The 23,017-nt window shown below is 34.3% G+C and overlaps 4 protein-coding genes and 1 long non-coding RNA gene across 8 annotated transcripts; 3 read left to right on the top strand and 2 right to left on the bottom strand.

The window, feature by feature from the left end:
* Nucleotides 1-4,596: 4,596 nt before the first annotated feature.
* Nucleotides 4,597-6,411, bottom strand: LOC110994870. Of its 2 annotated transcripts, none has more exons than XM_022261762.2 (4): nt 6,116-6,411; nt 5,992-6,046; nt 5,149-5,560; nt 4,597-4,706 (listed from the first exon to the last, which is right to left on the bottom strand). In XM_022261762.2, coding segments are annotated over exons 1-4 (555 nt in total). In that variant the 5' UTR covers nt 6,118-6,411; the 3' UTR covers nt 4,597-4,620. The 2 variants fall into 2 exon arrangements, 1 of the variants encoding a protein (XP_022117454.1); XR_002600229.2 differs by lacking the exon at nt 4,597-4,706 and adding an exon at nt 5,643-5,891 and having other exon boundaries at nt 5,516-5,560; nt 6,116-6,404.
* A 1,270-nt stretch (nt 6,412-7,681) lies between these two features.
* LOC110994920 lies at nt 7,682-8,074 on the top strand. The gene is made up of 2 exons (XR_002600231.2): nt 7,682-7,799; nt 7,867-8,074. It is a non-coding gene; the product is annotated as an uncharacterized LOC110994920 (long non-coding RNA).
* Nucleotides 8,075-9,721: 1,647 nt separating this feature from the next.
* LOC111001611 (trypsin, alkaline B) lies at nt 9,722-18,004 on the top strand. 3 transcript variants are annotated; one of them, XM_022261632.2, is made up of 4 exons: nt 9,722-9,855; nt 10,213-10,378; nt 11,084-11,330; nt 11,553-11,880. In XM_022261632.2, the coding sequence occupies exons 1-4, from the start codon at nt 9,813-9,815 to the stop codon at nt 11,847-11,849; spliced, it is 753 nt and encodes a 250-aa protein (XP_022117324.2). In that variant the 5' UTR covers nt 9,722-9,812; the 3' UTR covers nt 11,850-11,880. The 3 variants fall into 3 exon arrangements, with proteins under 3 accessions (XP_022117324.2, XP_045484772.1, XP_022127236.2); XM_045628816.1 differs by lacking the exons at nt 10,213-10,378; nt 11,084-11,330; nt 11,553-11,880 and adding exons at nt 16,584-16,749; nt 17,222-17,468; nt 17,678-18,004 and having other exon boundaries at nt 9,750-9,855; XM_022271544.2 differs by lacking the exons at nt 9,722-9,855; nt 10,213-10,378; nt 11,084-11,330; nt 11,553-11,880 and adding exons at nt 16,225-16,334; nt 16,584-16,749; nt 17,222-17,468; nt 17,678-18,004.
* A 2,180-nt stretch (nt 18,005-20,184) lies between these two features.
* Nucleotides 20,185-20,802, bottom strand: LOC110994900 (sperm mitochondrial-associated cysteine-rich protein). Its single transcript, XM_022261815.2, has 2 exons — nt 20,569-20,802; nt 20,185-20,376 (listed from the first exon to the last, which is right to left on the bottom strand). Exons 1-2 carry the CDS (start codon nt 20,800-20,802, stop codon nt 20,185-20,187), a joined length of 426 nt encoding a protein of 141 aa, XP_022117507.1.
* Nucleotides 20,803-20,964: 162 nt separating this feature from the next.
* LOC110994878 (sperm mitochondrial-associated cysteine-rich protein) lies at nt 20,965-22,302 on the top strand. The gene is made up of 3 exons (XM_022261772.2): nt 20,965-21,398; nt 21,561-21,866; nt 22,118-22,302. Exons 1-3 carry the CDS (start codon nt 21,054-21,056, stop codon nt 22,163-22,165), a joined length of 699 nt encoding a protein of 232 aa, XP_022117464.1. The 5' UTR covers nt 20,965-21,053; the 3' UTR covers nt 22,166-22,302.
* Nucleotides 22,303-23,017: the final 715 nt, after the last annotated feature.

The following is a 23,017-nucleotide window of genomic DNA, read 5'->3' as shown; positions in this document are numbered from 1 at the left end:
GTATATACCGACAAAGACAATAACTAAAAAAAAAACAAATGTGTAATGTAATATCATTTTATGTTAATACTGAACATTGAAATATTACTGAAGATTTCGTGTATCATAATAATGTTGTGTTGTACATTTCTACTTTTTAAGCTTAATGCCCATGTACACACATAAACTTTGATTAATAGTAATCATACTGCATTAATTGAGAGTTTCAGGTCAAATAATGCCGTTAATAATTGGCAAAATTCAGTATCGCCAATCCGTCTACGTCTTATGCTTTTCCAATAACTGGAAACAGACGATCCTTTTACGTCTAAATGCTAAAATATAGATGGCGCGATTTGTAGAAGAAAAAGAAACATTTTATGTCACTAAAAATAGAGAAATTTATTTATTTTGATTTGAAACTTGTCTATAGTAAAAAGTCAAGGAGGATACAGAAGAGTCGTAATGCCGGTATTTGATCGTGTGATATAGGCCCAATTAGCATGCTTTTTTTTGTATGATTTCTGCTGCCTAAACAAAACAGAAACCCTTTAAAAGCGAACCTTTCGCCTTTTGTGAAAAATGCATATCTATAGTTACTTCATTTCTTATATTCGATAACTGATTTCCATATTTTTTACGTAAATTAGGGAAAATCTTAATCTATGTTCATAGACCGTATGCTATAAACTTACACGACAACATTACGTCTGCATGTTTTGCTGTTTTTTGTTCTCAAGGCGTTACTTTCTCAATTGCAGAATTCTACTGATAAAATTATGTCAAAAGGGATTGGTTAGAGTACTAGGAAATTTTAAAATTAGGGTCATATGTTTGTGGCAAGTCCATTAAGTTACACACATCATCGACTAATGACTTTATTGTTACGAGGTGTATATGTCATTGGCCTTAGTTTTTTAAATTACTACTTAAATCTTTTCGACGTTTTTTTCCTGTATAATAAATAATAAATCTCAATATATAAAAAACCGATGAAAGGAGACCTGAACATTTTGAAATATGGAAATGGGTGGAGTGACATGGTGACATGTTTTTTCAATCTAAAAGAATAGGTCCAGTCTATCTACTGATCGGCTCGCCCGAAGAACCCTTAGAAGAAGGTTTCAGTGCATGACGTCATCACTGATTCTAGTCGTAGAATGTAGGTGTCGCTAGAATATTACCAACAATCATCAGTTGGTAAAGGCTATGGGTACAACGATTATTTTAATATAATTATTCCTTTTATTAATGTTTTATAAAATAAATTACAATTTAAGGTTATCCAGAAAGAGCATCTGCTGACTTGTGTTAGATTCCAGGGTAGTTAGGTCTTCCATTAGTTAACGCTATGCCAATCAAAACATAATTGTGGATTAATGTAGCTCCAACACCACAGCATCAATAATACCAGCACATAGCAAATATTTTCATTTACGAACAATTTATACTGTGGCTTAAATATTTTTAATATTAATAAAAGACAGTTTTTCGTATCTATTTTTTTCTTCCTGATATTGGACTAGCCTGACGACAGGGTCTTAGTATTAAATTAAAATCGTAAAATGTCATGTGATGGAAAGAGAAATATTCTGGGTTTTGGTAGTATGAACACTTGCAAGCTCCGGTTCCAAGGCGCTGAAATTATGAACGGCTACAAAAGTATTTTAAACACTTCCCTTACAGTTTCCTTTTTTTAATAATAATCTTAAGTATAACAATAAGTATAATAGATTTATAAGTCAATATTGAAAATAATGCAACAAGTCTACTCATACATCCTCCATATAAATGAATTTTCAAAGTAGAACAATTTTAATATTTTTAGGAAATGGTTATACTCGTATATAAGCACTATTGAGCTATAATCGTAGTTGAGAAACTGTAGATCTAATGACAGAGGTATTTTGTTGTAGTAAATATGACGTACATATAGTGCATAGTACAAGCTGTATAGTTTAATACATAAATATATAATTAATTTACTGTCATTATAAATATAAAATGTCCTGTCTAAAGTTTTACTATCTTTATTACTTACTACTTCCTGTATTACTAATAGAAAACAAAAACACATTTCAATGGGACCTCTGAAAAACACCGTTAATTCTAACAATTCAAAATATGATTATACTTATTTATTGTACAGTTGCTAAACGAATACGAACCTCTCCATCTGTGCATCTAAATACTCCAGTCGGTACGCCAGATAATGGCTCAAAGCTTGGTCTTACGGAATCGCAAGGCAATTTGTGTCCATATTTCCGCATCTTAAAAAAGATTGTGTATGGTGAGTTAGAGACTCACCTCACTTTTGGTCAAAGCACCAAGTCATTGTTTAGAAGTTACGCAGCCAAAAGTATAATAGCCATTATGATCGCCTTTCCTTCGCAAAGAGATGGCACTTTATGAGGAAAGGAACAAACCAAAATTCGAATAAAAACAAAAATCACTTCACAGTTTATCATTGTTCTTATTAGTGGCTTGTGAGTACAAATACGTAATGCATGAAGAACGCTAAGAAATTTATAATTCTTATTGATTTTTGTCTATATTAGGTTGAATTTTATATCCCTAAGTGATGAGGGCTTTGCTAAGTTTTAATCTTTGTGAGTATTTAATTATAATAAATTGTTCTCTTAATATATCCTTGATAATAAGGCTGATAAATTAAGACGTACGTCATAGATTGAAGGGGACGGTGCACCTGGGGTCTGGTCTTTCGGAGGCTCTTTGCTATCACCACTACAGCTATCACAATATTCTGCGGAAGGAATATATTGACAAACGATTTTTTTTAACCAAAATTTTTGAGGGAACACCTTGCGTATTAAAATTTTTGACATTGTTACGAAAATATATTTTTAATTTGGAATTTCATTCATTTTTGGCAAAATTTAATCAATTTAAAAAAATAAATCTGTTGCATTCTTCTGTCATTGGAACGTCAAAATGTCAATGTGAAGTATAGGATTTTTTTATGAATAACACAAAAAATACTTTTACGGAAAAATAAGCACGGACCACGTCACAATATTTTGATTCTGGGAAAGGAAATTATATTTATTTTAGCCTTAATGCAATATAAATATAAAATTTCAATTTAATTTAAAATTACGTGTAGTATTAATGTATTTTTTTAGTTAATATATATTTTTTAAACAATAAATAACATAATCAATGTTATGAATTTTTTTAACAATCAAATACATAACATTGAATAGTTAGTCTTGTGGCTTTTGGCCTTTCATAAACAATATTTTTAGACCACGACAAATAGACGCCGAAAACGTTTACATATTATTCTATGTTGTATTTTATAGATTACCTTGATCAATAATTGATTGATCTATAGATAAGGTACATTGGTACGCCTGTCGCAAAAATTGTTTATTTAGAAGCGCGTTTGTTATGGGCATAAACAAATTTGCGCCCAGATTAAATAAATATTCTTTAAAACTTCAGCACTCTGAATAATTTTCTCATTTTAAAAAATAAACAATCGAATATCATTAAGTTTTAACAAAAAAATATCAAATCATCATTTAGATTGTTTTCGTCATAACTTTCAACATGTGTAAGTATTTATTTCAATCTATTTTTCTATCAAATCAAGTGGATAATAAGGTAAATTTAAACATAAATACATATGTATCTCTATAAATTAAAGACTATAAACAAAGCTCTTTTTTATAGTATAACGGTTCCATAATTTATAAGTAAGAAACTTTTACTTTATATATATTAACTTTTTATATGTACTTTTACGTACATACAAATCTATCGAACAATATAGAACAAGCTGCCTAGCATTGTTTCCTATCCATGAACGATAAGTTTCTTAAGAATGACCGTATTATTTATTACTATTAAATATTGTTAGGTTATTGTATATGGGCCTGTTTCACAATGTATGGATGCAGTGCCAAATAGCTATGCAACACATAAATCATTCGAAAAATAAAAGTTCTAAATAAGATACTTCACATTTCATGACGTATAGCGCCATCTGACACTCGTGAAACGCAAAAATACTGTTTATCCTACAAACAAGTAACAAATAGCTTATTTGGAACTTATCCGGACATTGTGAAAGAGGCCCTAAATGTAAGCTTTTTAATACAAAATTTTATCAAAATTGGTACAGCGGAAATTCAGTGTTAAATTCAAATAATTGATTCATATAGGTAACACAATGTACACTTATAAACGTCAAAAACAGAAATGTATATGAAATGCTTCTAATTTACATTTACTAGCAGTTCCCAAATCAAAGGCGTAGAACAGAAAAGAACTGGCAATAAACGAGGCGTGGTGAAATAAGAGCACGCACTTACATTCTGGGGGAGCAACACGCAAATACGTAGTAGAAATAACATCACCGCATACACGAATTCAATTACGACCAGTCTCCACAAGTAGCACCCATTCACGGGTATGATGCATGGCCAGCCATCGGCCCCTCGCCATATTTTAGGGAGAGAGAACCCGACGCATGGACGGCGACACAAGCCTATGACATTAAGCGAGCCTGACGATCCTAACTTGTTATTGGCATATTGACGAATAACCTCGTTAAATATAAACGATATTTATAAGTTTTATATTTTATTTCGTTTTACTCTTCACGTTACATAAATTTTAACACAACTTCATTACTAAGACCGGCAAGCCTGCCGCAGTCTCTGGATTGCCACTTTGCATCGCGCTTCCTTTTGTAGAACAACCTGGTAACATTTTACTGAATGAGTGTAAGGATTTTTATTTTCTCGCCCGATTTGTAGGGTCCGGCATTGGGGCCACCACCGCCAGCGAGAGGATTGCGTCCTGGTTGAATTCCCGGGGGCGCCTCAAAACAGTCTGCCTTACAAGGAGCATCCCAAACACATGGAGGTGGTGGTTTCCAATGCACACATCCCGGACGAGTACAAATTTCTTTTGGCGCTTCGACTTTAGGCTTCCGAGGTCGTCCCCCGGGTCCTATAACAAGCTTGTCCTCGCTTGACGCGACCTCTTTATTATTAAATTTATTCATTATACTTTCTAAGGTCTTTTCATCAAACACAAACATTGATGGCATATTGGGACCCTGGCTAGAATTACAAAGACAATCTTTGCTACCAATAGTTTTTTGAACTGTCGAGTTATTCGCTAAAGGTGGGCACTTACAGCACTTAGTCGTTTTATCGGCTTGTGAGTCCGGAACTATGCCTTTCAATTCACAAACAATGAATCGTTTTCCGCCACCGGCAGCTCCACTAGAGTCATTAGAAGGGCCAGCTCCACCACCTTGCGCTCGGTAATGTGCTGCCAACGGTGCGGGGTCTGCCAGACCTCTTGCGCGAGCTAACTGACTAGGGGCACATAAAGGATCGGGAAGAACTAGACATGATGGCTCACCGCCACAACCAGTTCGTCTACAATCATGTTGTAGCCCGTTACGTTTAATACAATGACAGCTGTAATACATTATCCCACCGCGGAGTTCGCGGCTTTTTGTTCGTTTGAGCTGGTTTTCCTTTTCATTCTTTTTTTCATCGCTACTCTCCTCTTGAGGTGTTGCATCACTTGATCGGCCTTTCTGAGGACAAAAAATTGCTTATGATTTTTACGGTCACCCAAAGCCTCCAAATGTCCGCCGTGATTTAATGAAATAAAATTACCGATGCTCTCAGAAGCCGGGGAGTAGCGTTTTCATTTTATTACCATTGTGAAATTAAGTCAAAGTCACTAAATCGTGTCACGTAGGTTTTTCCGGGTGGTGGGCGTCGAACACACGGCGGACAGGGCGGAGGACAAGGCTTCGGACAACCAGGGCCATCTCTGCATAAATAGCGTATGGACCCTTGCTGGAAATACTGGCAATCTTGCAGACCATTTCGTTTGAATGCTGATCGCGGCAGGCACTGAAGCTGCACACAAAATATGATGTAATTTTGATAAAAATAGTGTATGTAATGATAACGAATTTAGTAGATGTTATGACCCCCCCAATATAATGAATATACTTACTGGAGGACCACAATCTTCGTACTTGTAACATATCATTGGACCACATGGTGAACACCTGAAAGAAAATTATATAAGGTAAGTAGACTAAAAGAACAGCATAAAGACCATACATAGACACACTTACATTTTGACGAAGTGGGTTTTAAGGAATCACACAAGGGAAGAGTTAAGCTTTTAATATTTTACAGATTTTTATTTACTTTTATTTTATTTTATAGATAAATTTTTACTTGTAAATTTATACAAAAATTAATTAAAAAAATTACAAAATATTCATGTGCAATTGTCGAAAGGCGAAAATGTTCTGTCAGTCGTATATGTTTCTTTTTCGAATTTCATTTTATTCTTCTTAATATGAAAATACATGCCAGTATAGTCCTAATATATATAAAGGTGTTGATAGATACTGATAGACTTTAATAATTATTTCTCCGCATTTTACAAATGTTGTATAACGGTTCAGCATGTGGATTATATCTGTGCTTGACGCAAGCTGTGTTAGCTGGTCCACATAGGGGTGCTGGTAAAGTCTGACAGAGTTTGGAAGCTTGGCAGCCACTTCTTCGACAGTCATACTGTAAACCATTTCGACGTAGGCAGTAGCAGTCAGTATAAAGAATCCCTCCTCTTAGCTCGCGACTTTTGCAAGCTTTTAAAGGCGCACACATTTTACGTCCCATTGTTTTTATGTAAAAAATGTAGATGTAGACACAAAGAATTTAAAAAAATAATATATAGACAGGAATTTTGCTATGAATGTCTTATTGAAATGGTAGACGTTTTTATATTTTCATCTAGATGGCTATGATATAGTTTTATATTTTTAATCTATGTATGTATAAGTATTGTATGTGTGTATTAAGTATGCTAAAAGAAGCTATATATTTTTCAAATAAAGAATGAATGATTGTAGTGGTGGTTTAAGTGTGGGACTGAGAAAGGCTCTACATTCGAATCCCAGCTGTGCACCAATTGATTTTTCTGTGCCAAAATATTACCACATGCTAGTACGGTATAGATAAAAAATCCTGAGGAACCGGCATGCCCTATGATTCGTGAACATGCGAAGGGCAAAGAAATCGAGACTAATAATGGATTTTCTTTGTATTTTTTAACTTTATTAGAATAATTAATAAGTAAATACGTAACTAAAATCATTAGGTATATTGACGTTTAAGTGAGTAAGTTTTCAATAATATTTAGATAAAAATTAAGTATGATTGATACTGTAGTTGGCTATTTTAAGTTTATATAATTAGTATATTAGATAATAATAGATACAAATAAGAATATTATTAAATAGATAAACAGATATTAAAATGAAAATTTGTGTATAGGACGCTTCAATTCTTTAGCCTATATAAAAATATCGCTTTTATTCAAAATAGTTATAATGGCGTTACATTGTGTAACCCAGTCCATCAAGTTATTTTTGTCATATAAAAATAATGCCTACTAATACTACGAATAAATTTCTTTAAATACTTATATTTAAAAGAAATATATTCTTATTTATTAACATTTTCTTTAAAGTATGATGAGATGAGATATATGTGTTGTTACCCTTTTAATACGTCAAATGAAACCTCTATATTAAATCCTCTTTAAAATTTTAAAAATTTCTTCCATTTTCAAACCTACTTTCATATAAATAGCCGTCCAAAGAATTACAATCAGTAGTTCAATAAAATCTCCGGAGTCTAATAAACCTAAAAAAGGATAAAAAAAACCCAATAACTTCAAGTACTAAATATAAATATTTATTTTCTACTTCAACTTCAGTCATATAAATCTTAATCAGTCAAAATGTAAGTATATCAAAATATTGTGTAAACAAATTATATCTGGTTTTCTTCACCTTTTTTTTCATCTCAGGTGTGGACCTTGCGGTGGTTGCGGCGGTTGCTGTGGAGGCTGCGGCCCTTGCTGCCCCTGCATCACTATATACACGTGCTGTACGAAGATTTGTTAAAGCAGTATGAACGGGTCGACTTTTACCATAGTACCGCGGACTAAGGTGCTTCGACCCTATGTGTTCAGTCTACTCAGTGCCGTCTTGTCTTAAATAAAATATCCTAACCCATTGCTATCTTTTAATTTAAACGTCGTATAATTATTCAACTTCATTTCTAAGTAAAGGGTGAGTAATGACAATTTATGAAGATACAAATATGTCGTTAAGGCGCATGGCCCTTACGTGGCCAGCGACATCACGTCGCCATGGCATCTCGGTTAGGGATGGCCCTCAATGAAAGGTAGGACTGTACGATGGATGACTCATTATCTCAACACCATAGTCAAATATTCCAGTTTGTTTTGCGGAGTGCGCTGAAGCATTGTCGTCAAGGAGGATCCTGCTTCGAAGGTGCTCCTTATTTTTTTCCAAGACCACAGCAAAAGTCTTATAACCAGCCTTAGTGTCACGCCGACCGCACGCGCACCGTCGGCGCTGATGGTCGAGATATATGAACTTCTAGAGCGTCTTTGAATGACGCGTAGCTGTCAGCGCTGACGTCGTCAGCGTGTACATGTCTTCGTCTGTACTGTAAGGCTGGTTATAGTGTCACGCTGACCGCACGCGCAGCCTGAACCAGCGTTACTGGGACGACTAGACATAAGTATTTATTTATTTATACCGGCACAAACTCGTTCACATTACTCCGGGCCCGGTCGTTCTACCGGCAATTCGTAGTGACAAAACGCTCGGTAAAAATGCCGGGCCCGGGATAATGTGAATAGCTTCATATGAATTGTACAGCCATTAGCCCTTCCGGCAGATCTGCCGGCCAGGTTGCCACTATCTTAATTATGCCAAAAAAAGAACCCCTTTTACAAGTAAAAACTAAAACTTTAGTTAAGGTTAAGGTGCTGGTAATATATTGTGTGATGTACTTTAATAAAATAAATATGTTGTAATATGTATGTAATATGTATCTAGTAACTTTAATTGCTTGTTTATCTATATAAATCCAGTACGTTATAATATTTTATCTTATGATCGAAATCGTATACGAATCGTAATACTATACGTAATACATAATGAAGGAACACATGAGTTTACAATACTTAGGTACAGTTTAGTAGCGTTTTCCATTTTGCGCTGTAACTTGATATTCGAAACAAGTCAGTGCATCTCATATCATCACTCATCATTTCTAAGCTAAGATAAGTTTTCGCCATGGCAAATATTCGCAGGTCAACATTGAATTAAAAGTAAGAAAAACCATATATTACCAATATTTATTTAAGGTTTCAATAATCTTTATTATCACTACTATAATGTAGAATAGTCATCAGGTGCGCAACAACATTTAAACAAAAACCTTACGTTGTTTATTGTTAAGAATATCAATATTGCATAATAAACTATATATAACTAAATATAATCACTAGCTATTTTGTACGTGTGCAATGATATATTTTCTTAATGCATTTTTTGATATTAAAAATATGGATTATTTATTTAGATTATTATGTATATAGGTAATATGTATAACAACGAATATAAATTATGGACAAAAATCTTAAGTCAGAAGCAAATCCTATAAAGTATATATATATAGTATTCAAAGTAGATCATCACAATTAACTATTCTAACTGAAAAAAACTTTCTTTTTACCAAATTGTCAAACATAGGTGAGAAACAAAATTGTATTTCAACTGGATGATAGCGCGCGCAGCTGTTAGTTTTATATTATATCATTTATCAGAATGATTAATGATTTTTAATATCAATAATCCGAATAATGGACTAAAGACAAGGCTATAAAACATGGATAATGGCGAGTCTAACTAGTCTGTCTCATAGTAATCTTCCAACATGAAAGTCGCAGTGTTAGCTCTACTTGTAGCTGTTTGTGCAGGTGTGTTATTTTTTAATTATTTTATTACTTATTTCTATACGATGTACAATCTCTTTGGAGTAACGCGTTTCCGGAGTTCAAGTCCGATAGTACAAGGCTAGAAATTTGCGCCCATTACGGAGTATATGTAAAAAATTAAACATGAATACTGTAAGTTTTATTAGTCAATTTTCCTGAGTCACTTTAACGTGATCGTGTTTTGTATTGTGTTTTTACTATTTTAAATTCGAAATACATTTTCGCGTTTCTATCCAGTATATTCAATCGTATTATTTTACGTGTATTGTATTTTCGCGGAGCAATGTTCTCGCGTTACGGCTGTATGAAGAGGAAAATTCATTTATTTTATCTAACCAGGCGCACCACAACAGAGAGTCATTGGTGGAACTCAAGTGGATATTTCATCTTATCCCTATGTAGCTGCACTCCTAAGATACAATTCCGAAGTAGGGGCCTACTCCCAAACTTGCGTCGGCTCCATTATCAATAACAGATCCATTTTGACTTCTATTAACTGTGTTGAGTAAGTTTAATTTCAACCTACAATTAATAAGTACCAACCGATTGGCAAATAAATAAAGAATACCTGAAGAAATTAAGCCATATTTCGATAACCACGCAAATTATGGCACTATCTGTATATTTTTATTTAATAGATTTTGGCGTAATTAAAAAATTAAAAATACATACTTATAAAGTGATAGATACATAGAACATCTTAAAAAAATGACACCCAAACCAAGTTTCAGGCACCGAATCCTGATAACATAATTGCCTCTAACCTAGTCGTAGAGCCACTGACTTTTTATACTATATTTATATATTTACACTAGGGATGCATCCTGTACTGATACCGATATATCGGCGATACTTTAGGTTTGCCGACATATCGGTAACGGCGATATTTTAATTGCCAATACAACGATGCTTTTCAAATTTATAATTAATTATAAATTTATAATAATTTATATATAATAATTTGCAATTTAAAAAGTTAGTGTAAACGCTGTTCTGAATTTTAATTAATAAGTCCTTCAAGTCAATTGTGAGTATTTATATTTTAATTCAATAAGCGTTATAATATATTTTCATAATAACAATGTTTATAGGAACTTTATTCGTAATCGTGAAATTTTCATTTAAGTTTTTTGTGGTGAATTGTTTTAAAGATTACTATCAGCTTAAAGGATACGCAGACTTCAAGTATAATTTTGACTCACATTTACAGAAATGATCCTGTTAACTACTGGCGTGCCCGAATTGGATCATCCCGTGCCAGCAGTGGTGGTATTGTCTACTATATGAGTGCTTTCCTCTTTAACCCGAGCTATGACATTTTCACGTCGGATGGTGATGTTGCCATTTTAAGGACGTCACAAACGATCCAATACGGAGGTCGAGTCGCCCTAGCTGGCAGAAATTACGTCGTACGAGATAATACTCCTGTAACTCTTCTCGGATGGGGTGATATTCGTGTAGGTTTTTGTTAATTATAAAATAAAGATTTCACGACGCTCACGACGATTTCATCCTATTAAATAAAATATTTGGTTTTGTTCAATATTTGAATAGTAATAGTATGTAACCGTACAGCGATAACCCTAGTGAGACTAGGATCGGTCAATCATGAGTGTTGTTTCCTATATTTTTTTATTACTCATATTAATCTATATATCACTACATCTTTTCGTTTTCAGTATGAAGGCCCTCGCTCAGAAAATCTTCTAAAGGCCGATCTCATTATGATCAACCAAGAAAAATGCAGAGAAAACTACAACCTTATTGCTATGACTGTAACTGAAAATATGCAGTGCGCTGGCACTGCTGAGGGCGGCGCTGACTTCTGTGAAGGTGATGTTGGAGCTCCCTTGATTCACAACAATGTGCTTATTGGTATTGCCTCATTTCGTACACCAGTCTGTGGTCGGGCTAACTATCCTGGTATCTACACTCGCGTTAACCGATACCTTTCTTGGATACAGTCAAACGTTTAAATTTAGAATATTAATAAAATGTTTAATTTAATTTTTTTATTATTTTTACCTAATCTCAACGTAACAATTAGTAATACCATCCCGCATAGTGTGAGACGTCTCTTAGCTGAGTACCACCTCACGCGAAGCGGATGGTCTAAAGGTCATCAACATCAGTGTTTGCATCAACCGAACAAAGAGCTAGAGCTAGAACAATCGCCAGAACACAAGAATGCTTTGAAGAGACCGCTCAGGTGCGCTAGCACATCCGAACACGCATGATTCTATAAAAGCAATACTAAGCAACTGTTCGTAGGGTATAGGGATAAAAAGATAAGAGTAAATACCCGTACAGACTCGATACTTTTTCCGATACTTAATACTTTTGCTTTGAAATTAGATATCGAGTAGGTACGTATCGGTTAAAAGTATTCGTATCAGTATGCCATTGTCACGAATTAATTTAATATTACATTAAAAAATGCATTTGTTAAAGGAAGTTTGTGAACGCATTCTAGTCTCAATTTTGTTACTATTACCGAAAAACTTAGTCTGCGTTGATGGACTAGATATGGCGGCTAGTTCATCAATATTATTTTCGTTCTAAAATAAAAATAAATAAAAAAAGAAAAACATATGTGCAATTCACACATGGTAGAAGTGAAACCTTCAAAAACATTTTTTTTATTATTAATCATATATAAATTAATCATTTTCCATTATCTAAATGTGTGTGTTCTTTTAAAACAGTATATTTTAATGATAAATTTTAATTTATAAGTTTAATATAAATTTTTAATTTGGGAAAAACTAAAACATCGAAAGTTTGAAATTCGATCAAATGAAAAAGCGGCAGTAAAGAGAGGCTGTATAATGCCTGCTATCTCATTTTCTCCCACGTTAAATCATATGATGAATTGATGTTTCTGTCTCTCTTTACCGCTGCATCCGGTTTGAAATCACGACGATTCGAAAGAAGTTTATCTATCTCATTTTCTCCCACGTTAAATCATATGAATTAATGTTTCTGTCTCTTTTTACTGTCGCTTTTTCGTTGCATCCGGTTTGAAATCACAACGATTCTAAAGAAGTTTCACTTCAAAAATAAAATACGTTTATTTTGGAACATAAGATCTTCTAGGTATCACTTATTCCACGTCAATCAATTCAAACTTGTAGGCAATAGGCATCCCTACTCATCGGCAAAGACAGGGTGTAGGCCGAGAGAAAAAGCCGGCGTAAAAAACTCTCGGTACTCTTTTAAAAAAGCAAATCATCAAACAATATTTAAAACAAATATATCAAATTAATTAGAGGCAGCCTGCCCAGCACCACCAGCACCAGCAACACCAGGCCCTTTTATCAACTAGATAATCAATAACTTTATAGTAAGCCTTTTTACACAGCTTTTCTTTAATACATTTCTTAAATTTATTAAAAGGCAGAGATAAAAGAGCCTCTGGGATTTTATTAAAGAAGACCCTTTCCCCAAAAAAGAATTACTAACTTTACATAGTCTAGTACGGGGAAATTGCAGCCTGCGTTTGTTCCGAGTATTGACATTGTGCGTATGTTCTAATCTAGTATATTTATCACTATTTTTGTATACAAACATAATATTTTCATAAATATATTGCGAGGGAAAGGTAAGTATATTAATTTCCTTGAATTTATCTCTGAGAGATTCCCTACATTTTAAATTATAGATTGCACTTCGTACCATATTATCCGGAAGGATACCTTAACATTAGGCTTTAAAAGTAGTCGCTGTTTGTTTTGTGTTTAAAGCATTTCTTTTGATTGATTGAAAATTACCTCCGAAGTCTAGTGTGTGGCAATAATATACAAAAAACGGCAATAATATAGAAAAACCGCAACCTGCAAAAATGCCTATAAAACGTGCAGTTTTTTGGCAATACTTCTAATTTACATCTTTATATATATAATTCTTCTGTGAGTGTGTATGTCACTGAACTTCTCTCAAACGACTGGACAGATTTTGACGAAATTTTTAGTGTGTGTTCACGGGGATCTGGGAATGGTTTAGATTCACAATTTTGTCCGCTGGACAATGTTTTTTAAATTAATTTTTAATTTATTAGTAGTTGTTGATTTTGGAATGTTTTACATTGGATCTGACAGACGGCGCTACCATCGCAGTGTCAAATATTAAATTCGAATATTAGAAATTATATTCGAATTTTAATTTTAGTCTGTCCCGACAGTTAGCGCTGCGATCAAATAAAAAAAAGTTTTGTTATCATTGTGTTATTGTAGACCATGTGCTGGATCGTTAGATATTGTCATAACATTTGAATAATAATTTTCATCAAAATGGTCCAGAATGTTTTAGCTTATTAAAAAAAGTTTGAATTTTTCAAATTAAAGACGCGTAGACAGGACAACGTCTGTCGGGTCTGCTAGTAAGCATATAAAAACCCACAAAAAAGGTAAATTAGTAATAGTAGTAAATAAGTAGAGGAAAGGACCAGCTGCAGCAGAAAGTCAACAACTGGCGAAAAGTAGCACCGGACAATGAACGGCGGCTAGTATTATAATATTTCTAGCCATCGGTAAACACTAACGCCCAAACCCAATAAACTGTCTCAATCCGTTTTGACGATCTGAGATAGACTTCTTAATTCAAATATTGATAAAAGTGTGCCAATAACCATAAGATAAATAATAATCGACGGTTGATAAGAGCCATCTGTCGATACAAGCTATGAATGGTAGGTCGGATCGGTGTATATAGATAGACCTTTGTATGAAAATGACAGTTCAACTGTGCTAATATCTTATCTTTAGATTTTAACTTACAACAAATTTAAAAGTAATTTCAAAGCTATTTGAAATGTTTTAAACATAGACATGTATATTTTAATATTAATTGTACGGTATTTATTTACTTTATTGAGTTTATATTGATTATCAAATATGTGTGTAAAGAGCGAAGAGATTGTATTCTATTCGTCGCCAAAATGGATTCTCTTCGTAGGGTTTGGTTATTTGATGCAGATAGGAAATCGATCGACTGTAACGGTCTGATCTCAGTTTTCAATCTGAAATTGTGAATTAGTTGTTGGGTTAGGGTGATATTCGGTAGTGGATAAATAATTTTATAAAAACTGTTGTTAAGCGCCTATAGGGTACATTGTTAAGCAAATTAGTATTAGGCGAATGAATAATTTGCAATCGGTAGCTACTGTTAAATCCTAAATTGAAGATTGAAAGTGTAATATTTATATTATTTATTTTATATTATAGAATAATTTATACTTTATAATATATTTTGTGGTGTACTTTAATAAAATAAATAGATGTGTGTATAATCTACTAATTTTAATTGCTTGTTTATCACATCACAAATCTAGTACGTCATAATCTTTTAAATGATAGTAATACGATACGTGATTACCAATGTAATGTCTCAGATTATGGGAACACATACTGAAGTAACACATGAGTTTACAATACTTAGGTACAGTTTAGTAGCATTGTCCATTTTGCGCTGTAACTTTTTATTCGAAACAGGTTAAGTCAGTTCATCTGATATCATTACTCATCATTTCTACATTACAGCTTAAGTAGTTAAAAATATAATGTATACATTAAGACTACAACGAGACGTTTAAGCAGGGTTAAGTAGTCTTACAATTGCACACATTTTTTTATCCGTAGCACTGATATTGCAACTTTGCGTTGTACTATCGCTAAAGATATGGAAGTTACGGATTGCTCGTACAATTCGTTGTGTTTTAAATGTAATGTAAGATAAGTTTTCGTAATGGAACATATTCACAGGTCAACATTGAATACAAAGTAGAAAAAAACATATATTACCAATATTTATTTAAGATTTCAATAACATTTATTAACACTACTATAATATAGAATGGTCATTAGGTGCGCGATAATATTTTAACAAAAACCTTACGTTGTTTATTGTTAAGAAAATCAAGTAGGTAGGTACCTCCTAAAACGTAATGAAACCAGCATATTGAATAATAAAAGTATCTATAACTAAATATAATCACTAGCTACTTTGTACGTGTGCAAATAATATATTTTCTTAATGCATTTTTTAATATAAAAATATGAATTATTTACTGTATATAATATTATGTATAACAACGAATATAAATTATGGACAAAAATCTTAAGTGAGAGGCAAATGCTATATATTTAAGTATTCTATAGTAGGTACATCACATTTAACTATTCTAACTGAAAAAATCTAGTGTATTTCTTTTTACCAAATTGTCAAACATAGGTGAGAAACAAAATTGTATTTCAAGTGGATGATGGCGCTACACCTGTTAGTATTAAATTTTAAATTATATAAATTATCAGAATGATTAATGATTTTTAATATCAATAATCCAAATAATGGACTAAAGACAAGGCTATAAAACACGGATAATGGCGAGTCTAACTAGTCTGTCTCTTAGTAATCTTCCAACATGAAAGTCGCAGTGTTAGCTCTACTTGTAGCTGTATGTGCAGGTGTGTTATTTTTTAATTATTTTATTACTTATTTCTATACGATGTACAATCTCTTTGGAGTAACGCATTTCCAGGGTTCAAGTTGTGTGCCCATTACTCGGAGTATATGATTAATAAAAAATTAAACATGAATACTGTAAATTTTATAAGTTCGAAAAATAATAAAATAAGTTCCCATCCGTTTACATGTCTTGTATTTTCGCGTTACGGCTGTATGAAGAGGAAAATTCATTTACTTTATCTAACCAGGCGCACCACAACAGAGAGTCACTGGTGGAACTCAAGTGGATATTTCATCTTATCCCTATGTAGCTGCACTCCTAAGATACAATTCCGAAGTAGGGGCCTACTCCCAAACTTGCGTCGGCGCCATTATCAATAACAGATCCATTTTGACTTCTATTAATTGTGTTGAGTAAGTATAATTTCAACCTACAATTAATAAGTACCTACGTATTGGCAAATAACGATCTCAGAAATTAAGCCATTTTTACATCACCGCGCAAATTATGGTACTGTCTGTATATTTAATTGCCATAATGAGGGTTTTGTTATAAGGAGGGAGCTTTGGCTAGGCGCACCACTCAATTCAACTCACTCGCGTACATCCGATCCCTGTTCGTACACCAATAGATTTTGGCGTAATTAAACACACTCATAAAGTGATAGCTAACATCTTAAAAAAATGCACACCCACACCAAGTTTCAGGCACCGAATCCTGATAACCTAATTGCCTCTAACCTATTTGTAGAGCAACTGACTTTTTATACTATATTTATATATCAATTACACTTATATATATTTTTTCATAGTAACAATGTTTCCATAGAAACTTTATTGGTAATTATGAAAATGTTATTTTATATAATTTTGACTCATATTACAGGATTGATCCAGTTAACTACTGGCGTGCCCGAATTGGATCATCCCGCGCCAGCAGTGGTGGTATTGTCTACTATATGAGAGCTTTCTTCTTTAACCCGAGCTATGACAGCTTCACGTCGGATGGTGATGTTGCCATTTTAAGGACGTTACAAACCATCCAATACGGAGGTCGAGTCGCCCTAGCTGGCAGAAATTACGTCGTAGGAGATAATACTCCTGTAACTCTTCTCGGATGGGGTGATATTCGTGTAGGTGTTTGTTAATTATTATTAAGGATTTCAAGACGCTTATTCGTCTTATTAAATAATGTATTTGGGTTTGTTCAATATTTGAATAGTAATATGTAGTGTGTAGTGATAATCGTAATGAGACTAGCGTCTGTCAATCAAGAGTGTTGTTTCCTATTTTTTTTATAACTCATATTAATCTATATCTCACTACATTTTTTCGTTTTCAGTATGAAGGACCTCGCTCAGAAAATCTACTAAAGGCCGATCTTATTACGATCAACCAAAACAAATGCAGAGAAAACTACAACATTATTGCTATGACTGTAACTGAAAATATGCAGTGCGCTGGTACTGCTGAGGGCGGCGCTGACTTCTGTGAAGGTGATGTTGGAGCTCCCTTGATTCACAACAATGTGCTTATTGGCATTGCCTCATGGCGTACACCAGTCTGTGGTCGGGCTAACTATCCTGGTGTCTACACTCGCGTTAACCGATACCTTTCTTGGATACAGTCAAACTTATAAATATAGAATGTTAATAAATGTTTAATATAATTTTTTTTATTATTTTTACCTAATCTCATCGTAACAATTAGTAATACCTTCCCGCATAGTGTGAGACGTCTCTCAGTACCTACATGATGGTCTAAAGGTCGATTTAGATCAACTGAACACAGAGTAAGAACAAGAGCATTATTTCGTGATCTTTTAGTGTAAACGAAAACTCGTATTAAGTGTTTGCATCAAACGAACAAAGAGCTAGAGCTAGAACAATCGCCAGAACACAAGAATGTTTTGAAGAGACCGCTCAGGTGCGCGAGCAAATCCGAACACACATGACTCTAAGCAACTGTTCGTAGGGAATAGGGATAAAACGATAGGAGTAAATACAAGTACAGACTCGATACTTTTTCCGATACTTTTACTTTGAAATTAAATATCGAGTAGGTAGGTATCGGTTAAAGGTACTGGTATCTGTATGCCAATGTCATGAATTAATTTCATATTACATTAAAAAATGCATTTGTTAAATGGAAGTTTTTTAACGAATTCTAGTCTGTTTTGTTTCTATCACCGAAAAACTTACGTCTGCGTTGATGAACTAGAGATGGCGGCTAGTTCATCAACATTGTTTTCGTTCGTTTCATATTATCAGGAAGGATACCTTAACTTAGACTTTTACAGTAGTCGCTGTTTGTTGAGTGTTTAAAGCATTTCTTTTGAGTGATTGAAAATTACCTCCGAAGTCTAGTGTATGGCAATAATACACAAAAAACTACGAGAAAACCGCAAGCTGCAAAAAACGCCGATAAACCGTGCGGTTTTTTAGCAATACTTCTAATTAACATAAGCATATAAAAAGCCACTCTGATCATATTAATTAACTGTTAATAATGATAGCGACAAGATTTCGATGCAAGTAAGTGAAGTTGTGAATGCGATCGTAGCTTCGTTAAGTAATTGTTCTAGGTGTTTGTTCCAGAGCACTTTACTGTCCAAAATCACACCTAGGTAAATATTTGTTGACAGATGGCTCATGCTCATTCACTTTGAAAGCCTTTCTCATGAGATCACATTAGTTGCTTTAAAAGCTCCCCGACATAAGGATAGCTATGTCCTCCGCATATAACACAACATATCACATAATCCGCATATCATAGCGTAGAGATTGTCAGCGATGAGTTCAGTAATGAGCTTGTTAACAACTAGGTTCCACAAAAGCGCCTTGTGGACAACTGCTAACAATACATTGCGTAGTAGTGTTTACGGAGAACTGTATAGATCGTTGTTTTAGCATATTGTTTATCCATTCTATAAGAGTGTTCACAGATGTTCCTAGTAATACTCTTGAAATTTGTCAAAAACACCTTCAATGTCAATAAATGCACCAAGCGTTGACTGATTTACATATATATATAGGCATATTGATTGGGAAACCAAGTTTCCCAGCCTATCCATTGTTTTTAGGAAGAATAAACCGGCGATGATGGGTCTGAAGGGTTTCGCTTAGGTATAGTCCTCTCTACCTGTACATGTACTAGATGTACATACTAAATGATGTAATTATCAGGTACCTATATATCGCTATCGATTATGATGAGCGTTGTGTGGTACGTTACTTTATCGATATCGATAAACTTTTGTTATACCTAATCTTGCTGAAAGTATTAGCTGATATCGATAAAGTTAGGTAATAGTATTTATCTTTGAATAATAATTATTTTATCTTGTAATAAAGTAGTAAATAGTAATAGTAGCACTGATGCTATGAAGAATAAATGTATTGGAATTATTTTAGGAGAAAGAAAAAGGAAATGGATAATATCACTGAAGTGAAAAGACAGAATAAAGAAATAGTTCCTGATTCCCCTAAAGCTTTGACATAATCATCTACAAAGACTAATTCAGAGCCAATCTGAACCCCATCTCGAGACTTTTGTAATACAATGAAACAACAAACAAATATTTCTTATTTCTATCGATATTATTAGCTATAGCTATATCACATCTCAGCCCTTTTAAATGTATCTATGAATTATTTTAATGAGAAACCGTGTCATTTTGTTTAATGACGATATCATCAAAAACATAACGTACCTAGTACATATCGCATAAGTATTTTCATTAAGAGATTATAAATAAAATTATGTATTATATAACAGTTGCTTTACACATTTACTCAATATAAAAAAGGATTAAATTGCATCACTTTGGGACAAATACATAGTCTTAGTCTACCAAATTGGCATGCAAGGGCCGCAGCATCCGCAGCAGACTGGAACTCCAGGATGACTGCAACGTTTCGGTGCGCAAGTCCCAGGCCCCATACAAGAGTAGCAAGGGCACGGCTTGCAACGGTTAGGCCTGCAAAATGGTATCGCAACGCTGTCGCAGAATACGTCTGGTTTAGGCACAGGTGTCGCAGGCTAGAAAAATATAAAAAATATGGGTTATCGTAATTACATTTGTACTGCGCACATTAACCATTTCCTACTAAATTGGAAGAAGATATGTTATATTTGAGTCAATAAGTTTCCTAATAATGAACAAGCCAAAAGAGATGATTTTACAAGAAGCTGTCGTAAAGCGTTTTTTAAGAAATGAAATATTTTTATTACCTTGTCGCAAGGTGGGCATGGTGGTAGACATGGCAACACTGGAGGAGCGGGACATGGTGCGGGACAAGGTCTTACTGGTGCAGGACAGGGAGAGCATCCTCCTCCTGGACAAACGGAACACTTGCCAAGATCGTTAATTGAGGCTGCACATGGCTTTGTCGAATACGGGTAGCACGCACCACACGGCATACCCGTGCAAACACACGGATCGTAACTGTAAAAAGGGGCGCTCATTTTTGATTTTTTTATAAATTTAATAAAAAAAACTTACGAAAATTTCACTCAAAATTTATAATGGCATATTTGATTAATGTCATCATTTTAAAATTCTTTCCGGTATTTACTGCCCGAAAAAAGAAAGAAAATTATAATCTGTCAATATTTTTTAAACGTGACTTAAACTTTCTAGAAAAAATTTAATAAAAAATTTATGTAAATAAAATTGTGCAAAATTCAGTAATCCTTTAAAACAAAAAACTGAAAAAATGTGTTCATCTATGTGCTTCTGCCCGACATGCCCATCAATATTGCCGTGTGGTAGTGGCCCGTGTCGGTTTAATTGTCCTCCACCGCCTCCCTGCTGTCAGCCTTGCTGTCCACCTCCTGTCCCTTGCACTCCCTGTCCGGCTTGTACATGTAAGCCAACATTCAGACAATGTCCGGCTCCAGTAATTCCTGATTATGTGCCACCAATAATACCCATGCTCCCTTGCTGCAAGCCACGCCGAGAGCCACCGCGTGACCCACCACCTTATCCACCACCGAAACCTGTCTGCTGCCCACCAATATTACCTTGTTGTCCTCCTCCTGAACCTTGCGATCCACCGCCAGTAAGTATGCATAGAGTCGATACAAAAAATAAAAAAAACAAAGAGATTAAGCGAGAGAAGCATAGTAACATGAAATATGAATAATATACTTACAGAAATTATGTAATTTTATATCAAGTTAAGGCATTCATCCTCTTGTACATATGTGGATATCATTTTCAGGTCATTCCGTGTGTAGAACCCATAAGGTGTTACCAACCAGTTCTACCCTGCTGCAATCCGCAGTGCCCTACTCCAATTCTTCCAAAACAGCGCCCCATTTGTCCCAGAGCACCTCCGTGCCCCTATCCCTGTCTACCAGTTTGCCGAAGCTCGTGTGAAGATTGTGAAATAGACCCAGTTACGCGACGAAGACCGCTTATCGTTCATGATAGTGTTTTCTCAAAAAGGCCAACGGCTTTCCCCAAGGAATGCCTGCAGCGCAAAAACCCTAATGTCCGATATTCGGTTAATAATTGGATGAAACAGGTATGTGACATTTTTATTTGCAGGTATGGTACTCTCATACGGCAACTAGTTTAATACAATTAACATAAATATAAGAATACTATAGCCACCGTGTGCTAAAATTCAGTATTAAAAACGAAACAACGGATTGGAAGCATAACCAAGAGTTCACGTGTTACATGTACATCATCATTGTGATTATGGTTTAATATAGAAGCTAAGAAGAGCCAATAAATTTTTTATAATTTTGTCACTTATTCACTTTTTTACAGGGTCCAACGCCTAACCTATGCTATCATGTTCCGGTTCCATTGGTGTAAGTCTTAATATGACCAAATAAATAGTGTTTTTTAAACGTGTATTACTGTAACACACTGTGCTCAGTCGTGATAGTATGTGTTAATGATGTAAAGCAAAATCTGTATGTATGTCAATAAATTAAATTTTGTTCCGTTTTCTTGATTTATTTTAGCGCCTATTTCGTAGTTTCCTAGTTCAACCAAAATTAATCGGTTCCAGTCCTCCGAAAACAGTCCTCTCATTCGTTTTTGAACTAAATACGTTTCCGTTTTTTTTATCTACGAGCTGGGTTTATTTTTAATTGATAGATTTTATAATAATCGGAAAAGATAACGGACTAATACATTTAAATGGGTTTATCACGAATTAATCAAATTGGATTACGGTAATATTAAATTAAAAACAATTATCATAAATGGAATTTTCCCAATAAAGTTGAGAGACCCGTCTATACGAGGTATACTTATACATAACAACTGAAATTAAAAGAAAATATCTTGTAAAAAGGGGTCATGCGTGATACTTAATAAAAAGCTTTGTATTATACTATACTTTATTGTTGTAGCGTTCAGGATTCTCAGACATTTCTTAGTCGTGTTACATTATCTGCGTGTGGCAGCTGTAGATATTGATACACGGATTCACTGGGTAGCAACGCTGCGTTGGAGGTATATTATTCTGACACAAGTAAGGCCCAGGCCCGCAGTTAGAAGTCGGGAATGGCGTGCAGGCTGGAGGGCACGGAGGCGATCCACAGCCATTCATGTTCATTGTTCTTTATCGAATCTTCAAATTTCACAAGGATTTAACCTGAGGTGGTTGACCAAATGGACAGTTTGAAAGGACTCAAGTCCTTTTATAAGATTTCAACC

Source organism: Pieris rapae, chromosome 1 (assembly GCF_905147795.1).
Source record: "Pieris rapae chromosome 1, ilPieRapa1.1, whole genome shotgun sequence".
NCBI lineage: Eukaryota > Metazoa > Arthropoda > Insecta > Lepidoptera > Pieridae > Pieris > Pieris rapae.
The sequence above is the reverse complement of the archived record's forward strand: the minus strand, read 5'-3'. Positions and strand labels throughout refer to the sequence as shown.